Source organism: Chroicocephalus ridibundus, chromosome 4 (genome assembly GCF_963924245.1).
Source record: "Chroicocephalus ridibundus chromosome 4, bChrRid1.1, whole genome shotgun sequence".
Lineage (NCBI taxonomy): Eukaryota > Metazoa > Chordata > Aves > Charadriiformes > Laridae > Chroicocephalus > Chroicocephalus ridibundus.
In genome coordinates, this window is record NC_086287.1 from 44,773,474 (window position 1) to 44,788,221 (window position 14,748).

Genomic DNA, 14,748 nt, shown 5'->3' on the forward strand with positions numbered 1-14,748 from the left:
CTAACCACCTCCCCAGCCAGCAGCTGAGTTCTCCGAGTCAAGGGCTCGCGTTCCCAACACCTTCCTTCCATCAGTCTGGCAGCACCCCAATGCTGCAGTCTTCAGCGCACACAGCAGCACTTCTGGCACAGACTTGACACAGTCTCCCCTCTGGTTTAGTAAAAAGGGTTTCTGACCAGCTATTTTGAAGTTTTGTCCTATTTTTCCTCCCTTTTTCTGCTGGACAGCAGGTTTGCTGCAGGTCTGGAGCTTCACTGCTATCTCACTATTTAAGATTCTACTGAATGTTAGGTCTTCAGTTGTTTGTCACAAGTAAAGACTTCAAATTATTTAGACATGACATCAAAAGCGCTGCCCCACACACACACCTAGGGGCTGGCTGATGGAAACTGCCTGGAAGTCAATTTGACAAGTTTGACTCCTTTCTGCTAAGGACTTAAACCAGGGGAGTTTGCCCACAGCTCTAGGTGACTGCTAGTAGTGCTTGCTTTGCTTCTTCATCTCTTCTGCCAAAACCAAGTGAGATTACAGCTGAACTGGATCAATACACAGTCGTTCAGCAAACAATTTACTTTTTAGGTGCAGTTGTATTACAGAGACATGGATTCAATGTGGAAGAGTCTCTAGCATTCACAAAAAGGGAGACCAAGCAAAAACCAATGTAGAAATTCTTGCCTAGCTCTATGGGCATGTGGAAACAGTTCAGTCGTGTAAGACTGCACCTACTCCATTAGGCAGGGTCTTTTCTGTCTGAAGTTCAATGATCGGGATTCAGGACTGGACCCAGCTGCTACCTAGATGGGAAGAGGCCATTTGCTCCAGGACTGCATGATTGTTACCTGTGAATCTCAAAGGCCAATGGCAAGAGAGCAAGGAAGAGGTCATAGCCCCCTTAAATCCACCTCTGCAAATTAAAATATCAAAGTTATGATTCCTTGGCCTGAGAAGAAAGCACTGTTGCAAAGGGGATCTCCATTTTCTTGTCCCAAGTGCAAAGAGTTTGCCCACTTGCCAGAAACTAAGACTACATTAACCTTCCTCAGCCCACCCTCCCTGTCTAATCTAAATTAATAAAAGCAAGGAATGAAAGGAAGTATTTTATACTTCAGATCTTCATGCCTCAGTGCATCTATGCTCCTTTTCCTCCAAGAGTATTTAAGACAGGGAGATTTAAGAGTTAAACAACGTATCCCTACTTCTTTCTGAGAGATCTGCTGTTGTTGGGGGAGGAAAGGGAGGGAAGGGTTTGGCTATTTTTCATCATCTTTTTGGACACTTTCAGGACCCTGAAACCTTGTGGTGTTCCCTCTTGGTGCAGAAAAATTTGCTTGGTTTGGTTGTAATGGCCCAACTCAAGCCCAGCTGCAGTCGCAGCTCTCCAATTCAAATTGTATTTAACAATCTCAATGAAGGAGATTTTCTTATCTTCCTCTCTCGGTCCACCACCACAATTGTGACAGCTGGAAAATCTCCCCAGATGGCATGTAAAAGCACAGTAGCCTCACAGTTTACATGCATTAACAACAGTCCAGATTCCTGGAAGATGGGAAGGGGAAAGAGGTCTAACCCTTGAAAGGCAACTGTCCCATTTTAAAGAGGACAAAGCAAGCTGCCTCTGGTGAGGCCAAAGATGCTGAAATTTGCTTTGAACCACAGATGAGAATTTCATTTTAGGGTACGTTTCTACAGTCTTTAGAACACCACAGAATTCTCTTTTCTAAAAGAACACAGAAAGAAGGTCCAGAAATTCTCCTTCAGAGGACTGGGTAAAGTAAACTTGAAGGAGCCAGCACCAGGAGAATAGGATTTATCTGCCCACAAGCCAACAGTTCAAGTATTTCAATGTCCCTGTACATACAAAGCTACATTTGAGATACAGCCCAATAGCATTAGCATTGGTGCTAGAGAAAAATTAGTGAAGAACTGTACCCGTACAGAGCAGTAAAGCTTTGCACAAACTGCACATGTACCAAAAGGTACACTGGGTCTATAAAGAAGTGGATTCCTTCTGTGTACCTCCAGCTTTCTAAAGGCAACTATTGTTGTGGCATCCAAGCGAAGTGATCAATTACTTAAGAAAAATATGCTCTGGAATAAGGCAGGAATACTTGTCATCTTACAAATTAGGATTTCATTGTCCATGTAACCACCAATTCTAATCTGGCCACAATAGTCATAAGTCTTGAAAAGATCCCAGTTCAAAACAGCATTTTGCCTCGTTTACCAGCAGTCATCTACTAGATTTGCCTCTCACAATTCATTCCTGTACCCCGCTGACCAAAACCTTCCACTGTAAAGAGGAATGAAATAGCAAGGTAACATCATGCCTGGTAAAGTTACACAACATTTATCCTAACTGTTATTCTTCCATTGTAGGTTATATGCAGCTTAAGGTAAAGGGAAATTGTTCCAAGCTGATAATTTATTATGTTGTGCAGTAATTTATCTATATAATGATGGAAAATTATGATTAAAACTTTCCAAGAGACTCCACATGTGGATGGGCTGGAAACCACTTACCCTTACAGCATATCTACTGGAATTGGAAAGAGGTATTTGGGAGCAAACCAACAACCACTTCTGGAAAAGAAAAATCCTACTCTTTCAGCTTCCAGTGGGATTTACCACTCAGTTGTGTGAGACAGCTCCACACGTGCTGAGCAGACTCCTGGCTGGATTAAAAACAACTCACTCATTTCCCGCTGTGCTCCTCCCCTTCCTCCCTTCGCTGTGACACAGACCGTGGTCACTGCCCTGCCTGTGCAGGACCTGACACTTACCTCCCTGGATCAGTGGATAAGGGAGCCAGGAGGGGTATGACTCAGAAGGGCTGACAGAGTTAAGAGGCTTCCACTCAGTACTGCAAACCAGCCAAGGACGAGGAGTGGAACAGGGGAGACACAGTGAAACGAGAAGAGTCGATTCTGCTGTAGCTCATGTTGGCACATGAGAGGCTGCTGCACTGACATCCAATGTGGACGGCACAGTATAAGTAAAATAAATTTTGATCCAGACAGCTATGCGGTTTTCTGATTTTGAACACATCACACCACTATTCTCTTCCAAATATTAGTTGTCCTATCTCAAAAAACCCTCAAGGTGGTAAAGCTGAAGCAAGAACAAGCCTAGCTCCTCAAAAAGATCTTGTGGCAAAAAGCAGCAGCAGAAAAGACTTAATACCTTCATCTTAACTTTGATCATATAGCTGGTCCTTTTATTGTCCCTCCCTTCCTATCTACAAACAAGGGTGATTCATTCTGAAATAGTACAGAATACGGGGGCATCCAAATAATTTGTTCATCAAATGTACCACACGCCACAGAGCTAGCCAGGGCCTGTGTCTGTACTGGCTACAGTAACTTCTGAGAGAATCACAAAGAAACTAAATTTCACTGTATCTCAGAGAGTATTTGCTTTATTAAACCTGCGTCTGCCTTTAGCAGGAGTTGCTGTATGTGAAGAGCTATGCTAGAGAGCTGAAGGGGAGGGAAGAACATGCAAGCTGAGGCTGATTAACTCATTACATGTGCTATGTATCAAAAATTCCCCAGCAAGGAACACTAATATGAAAAATCCCTGACTTCTATAAGAGTGGCTGGGCATTGATAAGCAGAGCTAGAGAGAGGCTTAAGCTTGTCAGGGCATAACAGAATAGCATTTAAAAGACATTGCACACTGAACAGCATGAAGTGCTACTTTCCTGCTCCTATGGAAGAAAAAGCACAGGATGCTCCCTCAAGCAGGCAAGTACCTCACATGAGGACAAGGTTCCCAACCAGCTATCATGACCAACTGAGAGCCGTGTAAAGAATAAAAGAGAAGCAAAATAAATCAGTCACTCACACCAACCTACAAGGCTTATAAAACAGCAGCAAACACAACACCAAAACAGATAAGCTGACTCAAGCTATCTGAGCAGCTGGTCTAGAATTTAAATGGATAGACACTTCTCCCCCCCCCGCCTTTTTTTTTTTTCCCCTTTTTTAATGCTAGTCATCCTCAGAGGATTTTCTTAGCTTTGTTGCCCTTCTTGTTTCTAGGAAACAGAACTAGCTACTGAAAAAAAAAAAAAAAGAAAACACAACAACAACAAAAAAATCAGAGAAGGGCAGGGAAAAAGCAAGAGGAAAAAAAAACTGAAAGAAAAGGAGAATGGAGCATCAGTCCTGCCACAAGAAGTAAAAAATTCAGTACATCTTTGTCCCCCTCACTCCTCCCACAAGACAGACTTTGTTACTCACTGTATAAACCTAACAGAGATCAAATTAAGCAACTTTGGGTTTATTTCACTTGCCAGCATAAGAACAGGCAAGTGTAGGCTGCAGTTGTAAGACCTTCAGAGAGGATGTAATTTTCTTTCCTATATTGTCTTACTTCCCAGGACCAACAGCCTTATATGAAATTGGTGGCCTAAAATACCTGGAGTACTCAGTGCTTTTAGCCTTTATGGCAGACATGGAGAAAAAGACTCCTATAACACAAGCATCCCACCAAAACAATACCATCAACACTTCCAGAGCGAAAGCCTCATTAGGGTCAAAGAAGAGAAAGGATAAAAGGTTCACAAGCGTGAAAGAATAAGTTCACAGTGAGAAGGAAAGAAAGTAATAATGTAACTCAGCTCTTTGGCACCACTGTGGAGTTGGAATGAGCTTGTGTTGCATTAGGAACTGCTCCTTTCAGGAGATTCAGAAATCATAATTAAAAAAAAAAAATAATAATTTACTTTAGGCAAACCAGAGACCAGAGTTAAGATTCTGCTCAAAGAGCGCCAAAGCTTCTCATGCACAAGTCCTCTTCCATGTACGCATTCATATGCCTGGTGTGGATGAAGTCAGGATGCCTGGGGCAACTGTTTTGATCTCAACCAAATGAACCTAGGTATGTTGAAAGTGTTCTTAGGAAAATACAGAGTTGTTACGTAAATTCAGCTTTTAGGGGTAGGACAGACTGGAGGAGCAAAGCATCTGCATGTCAGGATTGCAAAACCTCTGCAGATGAGCAGAGGGCTGAGGAAATCACTGAAGTACATGAAGCACAGACAAAGGTCACCAAGCTGCATGGACAGGTCATAAACCAACTGTCCATGAGCCATACCCAGCCTGCTATATCAGCCTCATGTACGAAGCTTCCCTGACCAATAAACTCAAACAAATAGAAAGAAAAATAAACAAAATGAAGCCCATGTACCAGAAATGCCAGAATTTGTGCAAATCAAGAGAAATTCACTGGAAATGAGAATGCAGGGGAAAAAAAACCCAAGACTCAACAACAACAAACTGAACTTGCATCAACTTAGTATGGTCTGCACAAGTACCCCTCTCATGTCTTGGCTCCTTAACTAATACTAGTTTTGTTAGAGATTGTCTTGACTGCAGCAAATCACAACAACATCACAAAACAGGCCAGCCATGGCACAGAAGCAGAAAGTCATAAAAGCCACTAAACTGTTACAACGCACATCTGGTATACTCCATAGGTTTCTTGCCCAGGCCATGTGATGCTACCACCAACAAGTAAGAACAGGAATTCCCCTGTAAAGCCCTAAGGAGCCGCATAACCTTTTAATTACCCAAAAGAATCCCCAGGTGTCCTCATGCTTGATTAAATCCATGTTAGGCATGCACAAGCTCATCAGAGGACATTGCTATTAAGAAAACTAGTCTATCTTTAGCTGTGCAAGAGTCCAAAACATCTGTTTACTGCACTTGTATTCTTCTCTCTCTCCTTGCCCTCTTCAAGCACGAACATATTCACTGTCAGAAAAGATGTAGAGGAAAAGGTAACACACTCTGGAATATATTTTCCTGGCTCCAAAGAGTTCAAGCATAAAGGATGCTGTCAAGAGCAGATGTGGATCTCAAACTGTCTGCATGCCCACGGACAGAAAAAGACACAATGGGCAGAAATTAAAACACATGATATTCCATTTGAACACAAAGGAAAAATAAAAGAAAAAAACCAAACGCCCCGCTTCTTTGGGTTTTTTGGTTTTTTGTTACTATGAGAGTAGTCAAACACTGGAACATGCTGCCCAGAGAAGTTGTGGAGTCTCCATGTTTGGAGATATTCAAAAGCTGCCTGGCCATGGTCCTGGGCAACCTGCTCTAGGTGACTCTGCTTGAGCATGGGGGTTGGTCTAGATGATCTCAAGAGGTCCCTCACAACCACAGTTCTGTGTTCCAAGATATTGTCAGGATGGGCAAAAATTTCTAGCCAGTTTTACTTACCCCATCTCTCATTTTGGCCACAAACACAGAACCCTTAAGTATTGCTAGTCTTGTATGCTTGGAAAACATCATCTATAATTATTGTGGAAGTTTCTTTTTTCTAATTTCAGTTTTCATATTTTAAGAGTACATCTATGCAAAGCCACTTGGAGATACTGCCCTTCCTCTTCTCCTTTAGCTTGATGACCAGCGGAATAAACAAGCTGAGAGGAAGAGCCAAGCTCATATGGACTTCTGCAACCCAGCCAGATGGAGTATCCCCACAGTGCTACATTGGGCAGTGAAGGCTTCTCATGACACTGCTCTGTCTTCCCAATCTATTCCCACTACAGTATCGTATCTTTTCATCTAAGTCATAGATATACCCCATCTCAACAGCCACGCTTCCACTGGCAGAGTAAAATGTTTTTCCTCCCCAGCTTTTTCAAAATGCCATCCATTATGAGACCTCTACCTGCACCTCTCACAGTCCCTTTAAAATTGTTCAGGGGATACATTCTTTCAGACAAGTCGCATCCCACAGACCAGCAACTCTGACATGCTCTGCTCTTCCATGGACACGTGCCCTCTGGGTGACCTCTACCTTCAGCAAGATCAGGATCTGGCCCCAGAAATGTATGATTTTGCTAAACATGCAACTCACAAAGCCACCTCTCCAGCCCTCAGCAACCTCTCTCTAGTAGCTCTTTTGCTGTCCACCAAAGTCTCCTTCTGGATATCTCTATCTGGACTTAGAATACTGCGGCTGATGTGTTGCACTCCAGAGAATTCACATACAAGGGGCACTCAGCCTGAAATCTTTCTCCGCATTTGGATGAGGAACATGGCAAGTCATAAATTGCAGAGCATATACAAGAAGGCTTTTGTCAATTAATTGAAGCATCACCTGCTCCATTAGGTACTCACTGTCTTGAGAATCACATTGAGTTATGTGTAAGCTCACCACACTACAGAGCATAGTTAAAAAGTCCACAATGTATGTAATTCCCAGCTTACAGCAAGAGGAACGAGAGGGGTTCCATTAAAAGGGATCCCATTAAAACTTGACAGGTAAAATGCAATCCCTCTCTCTTGTAACAGTGCTGAGTCTCATCATTCTCTGGTGTTAAAAGACTAAAGAACAGTAAATAGCCTCCCGACAGAAGACCATAGTGGAAACATCCTCAATCTTTGTGTTGATGCACCAGTCCTGGTTTACCTTAGCTTTGAAGAATGTGGTTAGTGACTCACCCTGCCGGATAAGCAACGAGGCCAGTTCTGGGGTCGCAGGCTAATCCTCTGCCTCCCGACACAGTTATCCCCAACACCTTCTCCAAAGTCACCTAGTGCATATGAAAAAGAAAACAAGAAGTATTATGAAATATGAGTGCAGTTCAAATGGACCCATACACAGATGCTGATGGTCTGGTTCACAGTGGCACTGAGAAGAATCACAGCTCCTAGAAATTCACTGACGAGCATCCAGGTACAGAAGCAAACCTACTCAGTTTTCAACACAAGCACAGTAAAATAAAGTATTACAAAGACGGAGGATTGCAAGCAGCAGATAGTACTGGTGAGAAGCTGGGATGCATATTCACTGCCTACCGATTCCCATCCTCCCAGGAAGAGCAGCAAACTACTTTCTCCAGAGCTCTTTCCCCAAAAATCATTTCCAGGCTGACCTGTTGTCTTTATCTCCATCATCCAGTGGTAGATGGTTCAGTCCCCTATTCCTAGGAGCTGAATAGTCAATTTTTCCCACAGTGCTTGAATTGGAAACCACATCCAGTGGACCAGGGCATCCCTCCACAGCAATCTCAAGAGACAGAACAGCTTACATGACTGGGTTCACAAGCCCACACACCAGTGACCCATGCAAGAGACAGTAATCCAAAATGCTTGCTTCTTGCTTTCCCCCCGAGCAAAGACCTCAACTATTTTTAGGAAAAGAAATGCAACTGGAAGGGCTACTTCGAAGATACAAAGACTCATAGCCAGGCCTCTGTGGCAAGAAGCCAGGAAAAGCAAAAACAAAAGGGGAAGGGAGGGGGACAGACAGATATGACACAATATTTTGGGGAGCACTCCCTGGCAGAGAAAGCATCGGAATTTAGCAATTATCCCAAAGCAAAAGGCTGTAGTGGGATTACACTGCACAAAATCTGCTTTGTGGCATGAAAGGACTCAAACTCCGAGCACAAAACAGATCTCAGCCCTGGGGTTGTTTTGACCGACACAAAATTATTCTCTTTCCTTTACATTTGCACAGCTTGATTTATTATATATTTGATGCATACATTCCTCCTCAGCATTGCTGTCCCTGCCAAACTCATGGATTTTACTAGGTCACAGTCTTCTGGTTTTAATTATCATCATCTAAGTTATATTTGGTTAAGACCTTAAGGGCATGGACGCGGCATAAGAAGTTGCTATTGTAATAATTACTACTATCTTTAATAGCTGCCCTGAAGACGAACATCTTGTATTTATATCAACATGGTGCACAAAAAGCAGGGGCAGGGCAGGTTCCCCACGCCACCCTTACCACACAGCTTACCAGACCTGAGGCTGTAGGGTGAAGAAACAAGGTCTCACTGAGCTCATGGCCCAGGTTACTAGAGAAGGTGATAGAAATAATCCCACACAGAGAACCACCTTGCTTCAACAGGTAAAGCAATGCTGAGGTGCCACCATTTAAAGTGAGCCGTCCATGCTTCAGTTAGTTCAAATTTGGCCTGCCTTCTAATCAGTGACATGGAAAATGGAAGATTTCATATCCCAGTCTCTGGAACAACTTGGTCTTTTTTCCCTTTTAGTAATGATACACCCCAGATACTTTGAAACCATATCAGAGAACACTAAATTGTCCCCTTCCCTTGCAAAATGAGCATCTCTGGAAACATGGCTTTTACGAAACTCCTCTGGATTTTTGTTAAGTATAAGAACATACAATTAAAAATGCATTTACAAATCCACCGGTAAAGAAAGGAAATAGTTTTGTTCCAACTTAGTGTTGGAACAAAAATGTTGGGGTGAGGGAGGCTAGGAGGATATCTACTCTTCCAGGCTCACTAACAATATTTCAAAACACATTTATTTTTAAAGCAGCCCCACAAATGCACAGAAAGAAGAACCCAAGGCTTCTACTGCTGAGATTCCAGCTCATATCAGCAGTTCCCAACCCATCAAACTGAAAGAGGTTTAAATTACTAGAGAAACCTAATTCTTGACAGCGAAGGAGGAAGTGGAAGAGACGTGCCATTCAAGTGCTCCAATCTAGATAAGGCACCAATTACTTGATGCTGTCAGCAAACATCAATTTAGCAAAGCTGTGCTTACGCTGCTCAGCGCAGGCTTTAGCTCAGGCTGGCTGTAATTGCAGCTATCTTAAAAGGCACTATTTGACCTTGGCTATGCAGCTATTCATCAGCAATTCAGCAACCTACTTTCACAGGTACATTTTTGCTCTTCGAGGATGTATATTCAGCCTCTCAGTGTGCAGTCTTACGCCACAGCTGAGCTGATCTTACAGCTGCCTGCTCTGGAGGGGACAGTTCCTTCCTCACTCATCCCAATGACACCCCCGCCACTTCCCTTGCACCAGTCCTGGCATAACAACTGCCTGCCCAGCAGGCCAAACCAGCAGCAAACCATGTCGGAGTTTTTGTTTTCAGGGAGCTCAAAGCCAGGGAAAAGAAATACGGCCCCCTTTCACTGGCAACTACATCAACCCAGTTATACCTCCAAAACCCACACTGTACTTGGTGATGTGGAAAAATCTGTCCCCTCCTCATCTTTCAGAGGGAGAGGAACTGAACAAGAGCACCAACTGATTCATCTTGGCACTCTCACCCCACCAACAGCAAAATGTCACATTCTATCACTCTAGGGTCTGTGGAGGCCCCATGCTGCTCTGCCAACAGACTACTTATGGGAAGGCTAGGAGGTGGGAAGTCTACATTTCTCCTATGGTCAGCACACAGCTTGACACAAAAGGAGTAGCTCAGACTTTAGGTCCAATTATTCTACTGCCAGTGAGCATCTTCTGGACTCCAAAAGACCACTCGTTCCATTAGAAAAAGACAACAACTATCAAGGCCATACCACTGGTATTAATAGACCTAGTGCCACAGACTCATAACTAACTTTCTGAAAGACTCCCTCTCTTTTGCTCCTAGTCTTAGCTCTAAAACCTTCCTAGTGTAAAGCATCTGAAAGGCAACCCCATGAGCCTATCCAATGGATGCTCTTACAACACCTCCACATGATAATCCTTGAGTACGAAAAACAAGTTGCTTCCAAAAGGAGCACATGCAAATTTAAAATTTGGTCTTATCACACTTGTGAGCTCCACTCCCACCACCCTGCCCAAAATACACTCTTATCCCCATGACCAACCTCCAGACTAGGTGACATCAGGGCAAGAGATAGTCAGTCACTTGCCACAAAACTTGACAGAAGAATGAAAAACACTTCAGAGAGAAAAAACAATAGCAGCAATACAGTATAAGTTGGATTCCTCCCAGCTTGTCAGCTAAAGCAAAGAAATTTATTAATATAGTTAATAATTTGGAAAGGAGTACACCAACTTTAACTTCCTAATCTGAAATTAAGATTTGTCCAGCAAAGGGCAAATTTGTTGATAGAGGTCTGCCATTATCCCACTTCTGAAGTTACAACTTACAACAAGGCAGGAACCCACTTCCTCATGTGGCAAGTGCAGTCTCCCAGTCCTACACAGCCATAACCACTGCCATTCACACAAATCCCCCAGGTGGTACTTCAGCACATTCCAATCAGAAATAAATTCCCTGACACACCTTTCCAAGTGTGATCTGGGCTAATCACAGGACCTGGAGAGTCCCACTGAAGATCTGAGACACCATGTTCATTACCAATAGCTCCCATGTTGGCCCAATTTGCTTCCCACAGTTGCCAGACATGCCACTGCTTGCTCAGGCCTTCACAAGCAATCAATGGGCCACCTCACCTCCCTCATCCAAGCCTGGAGACAACTGCAAGATTAAACCTGTCATTTTGTGCGCCTAAATTAGAGGCGCAGAGAGGAGGCCGCCTAGCCACATTTGTTACTTCATCTTGAGGCTTCTATTAATAGTATGTGGCACTTTCAGTCAAGGTTCTCTATGCGATTTGCAAGTGTTATTGAACTGTTCCATGCGCAATATGCTTCTGCAGCTCACTTTGCATTGCCACTATGCTACCTGTAACCACCCCATCTCCATTCCTTTAAGGTCAACTTTTCAAATTTGGAAGCACACTACACACTCTTAGGCACCAAACCCAGAATCAGCTGTGCAGCTAACACCTGTCTTGCAAAACCTGATATTCACCCATTTTACAGGCTCAAATCTAAATTTGGCTGCTCAGCTTTGCACAAACGTGTAAAGAATATTTTAGCCCCTAAACAGATCACTTACCCTTTTCCTTCCACATCAAATCCCAAGATCATCAGATAGTTCCCACACCTGGTAGGATCAGACCAGTAGAGTCCTGAATTGCAGGACTCAATGTACCAACAGGCATTCATGTCAGCCAGGCCTTCCCAGGGATTGGGCCTTGCTGCAGCCCAATCCCACCTGGAAGTCAAAGGGCACATCTGAGAGCAGCCCTTGCTTCCCTCAAGCATGGTCTCGCACAGCACAAGGGGAAAGCCCGCGCTTGCGTGACAAAGCCATGCCACCTCTGCCTTACTAGCAAGGTGCAGACAATCCTTTCAGAAAGGCTGCTCTAAACAGCCCCTGTCAGCCTTTTTGTCTTTTCAGGAAAGAAGATGCATGATCAGCTCCTGCCAGCTCTCAGAGAGTGAGTTTCATAATTGCATGATCTCTTTCTGCTGTTTTGAGGAAGTTACCACAAGCAATTGTTTCCACATGCTAAAAGGACAACACAGAAATCCTTGAAGGATTAGCCCAACTTCACCCCCCTGCAAACACTCTCCTCCTCTCCTTCCCATCGTTTGCATTCCTTTGGGACCATCTACACTGCAAAGCCGCAGAGGAGGCACAGGAGGCGAACACTGTGGCCCACATATCTAGGCAGCACGCTGTTAGAAAGCAGTAGTAAACACACCCAGCGCAGCAGTTTCCACCAAAATGGGTGCCAAAGGGGACAACCTAGTGACAGTCCTGCCTGACGTGAGCTCACAGGCGCTCTCCCTACAGCTGCACTGTTTTACTAATGAGCCACCGCTGCTGGGTAGGAGCTCCTGTATCTATGCCTGCTTGCCCGCCAGTAGACTTCTGCAGTCTGGCTTCAGCTTAAAGAAAGAGAGGAAAAGAAAATTTCAAGAGAAAGTAATTTTTAACACCAGGCATCCCTCAAAGAGATTCAACTATAGGCTGAATGATGCTGTTACTCAGCCTATCACCCTCCACAGGACAGCAAAAGACTAAGTAGGAGTTCAGTAGTATTTCAGCCCCCAGCCCCTCTTCTGCATACTCATATGCTCAAGAAATGAAGGAATTTTCTGACTTGATCACCTCACCTCCTGCCTTCTAATACAATCCACGTTCTCTTCTGAGCCAAAAAATTCATAATTCTCTACAAAACAAGATTTATTTAAGCATGGAAATAAAGAAGCAAAGCATTTGAGAGGATACATGCAACTCTCCAGAGCTCAAAAAGACCACTGAGGGGAGAAAACTGGTGTTACTGTACAGGGCTGCCCATATGTCCCAGTACCTATGGCACTAGGCAGGAGGCCACAGCCTGGCAAAACCATGTCCAACAAGCAGATGTGTCTGTTCCAGACTTCATGAGATTGGCCACCTTGGATCAGACACCAGTATCTATCCCTGGTTCCTGTTTCCATTTGCAGCCGTAAGTGAAGGAGAAAAGTCAGGAAGAAGAGTATCATAAACAAATGTATGGATAAAGTTTAAGAGCAGGGAAAGCAAATTTTATTCTTTCTCACCTCCTGTCAATCTCCCACTCTCAAAATAGATATTCTCAGTTTTTAACCGTTCAGTAGAGTTCTCTACCATGAGCTTATCCACTAAGCATTGACAACATCTTTTGGCAAGGAACTCTACCAGTCTGGTACATGTTGCAAGAAGAACCATCTTTCATTGCTCGTTTTAAACCAAACTTCTGTTAGTATCATTTGATGTGCCCTAGTTCTTGTACAGAAAGAGACACTGAATAGCCAATCCCCACCCATCTTTAAGTGGCTCATGATTTTGTAAGGACCCCAAGTCATCTGTCTTCCAACTACAAGTGTCTTCACTTACTCAGTTTATGGCTCTCCTGAAAGCCATCTCATATCTTTAATCAGCTCTGATGCTCTTCTGTGAGCCACCTTACAGGTACATTATATCCTTCCTGAGATGAAGAGGAAACACCAAGACCACATGCAGCTTTCAAGGTGTGGTCACAGCAAGTGTTTACAGAGCAGAATAATAGTCTTACGTTTTGTTCTCCATTCTTTTTTCCCCACTAATACCTTACATTTGATCTGCCTTTTTGACATCTAAGATCATTTACAGACAGCAGCAAAAAGGTCACCCCGCTCAACAAAGTAATGGAAAGAACTCCTGCTGCTTTGCTCTCAGAAATTTATCCCCCATTCTCTCCTCTCTGCTCCCCTGTGGAAGGGAAATCCTATTCTTGAATCAACAGTTTGATTTCAACTTCCTCCTTCCTATCCTTATCTTTGTGAGCACTTATTCATGAATAAGGGCATCCTCAGAGGGAGTTCTTGCAGCACAACTATTCCATTCCACTCCAGAACAGCTGCTTCAATAAATGTCCACATCCAGACAAGTTCTATTTTAAAAGCTTTCCCATGGGCCTGTGTATAACACAGTTAACGTTCAAATCCATTTAATTAACTGGCAGCATCGAGTCAGCATGAAAAGACAACATCCATCAGAGTTCATCTATCATCCACTGCACAATGTGCCTGCCCGCATCCTTCTCTGTCTGAATGTGGGCATATTAATAATGTATGTGCAAAAGCACACGCTCCTGAGAAAGCAGTGGACACAGAAATCCCAGAGATACATAACCCATGAGGGTTACTTTGGAAAGCCTTTCCTAGCACATCAAGTAATCAGTTACCATCTCATCTGAGGAGTGGCTACACAATCGTCTGTTCTTTTGCCTTAAAAAAAAAAGGCTTTTACAGCTCGACTTGAGACCCCAATACTCTTCGGTCCTGGCAAGACACTGACACAGGGAGCTCCAAGAACCAGGCCCAAGTTTCACAACAGCGCTGTGGTTTTCATGTTTGTCTCCCTATATTCTGCTTCCAGAGTTTTCAGCACTGCTGAAACACACTCCAACGTGTTTTCCATGCTGCAACACAGCAAAGTCATATCAATGCACTCTGGCATCCAATACGTGAAAATGCATCGTAGCTGTACATTGTCAGCGTCAGCATTTAAGAAATAGCTGTCTATTTCTTACATAAGTGAAATTTGATACAGGGAGCCAAATCTCACAGCTGGCCCTGTTTGTACATCTCTCCTGCTGTCCCTGAGCCCCACCGCAAAAAAAGCACGTTTAACCTCCAGGG

The 14,748-nt window shown here is 43.7% G+C and overlaps 1 protein-coding gene across 4 annotated transcripts in view; it reads right to left on the reverse strand.

The window, feature by feature from the left end:
- The window catches only part of MAPKBP1 (mitogen-activated protein kinase binding protein 1), a 105,011-nt gene that overhangs the window by 66,470 nt on the left and 23,793 nt on the right, over positions 1-14,748 (reverse strand). For all 4 annotated transcript variants that reach the window (XM_063331645.1, XM_063331646.1, XM_063331644.1 and 1 more), the window contains exon 3: positions 7,461-7,552. In XM_063331645.1, coding sequence (XP_063187715.1) covers positions 7,461-7,552 — 92 coding nt within the window. The remainder of the gene's footprint in view (positions 1-7,460; positions 7,553-14,748) is intronic.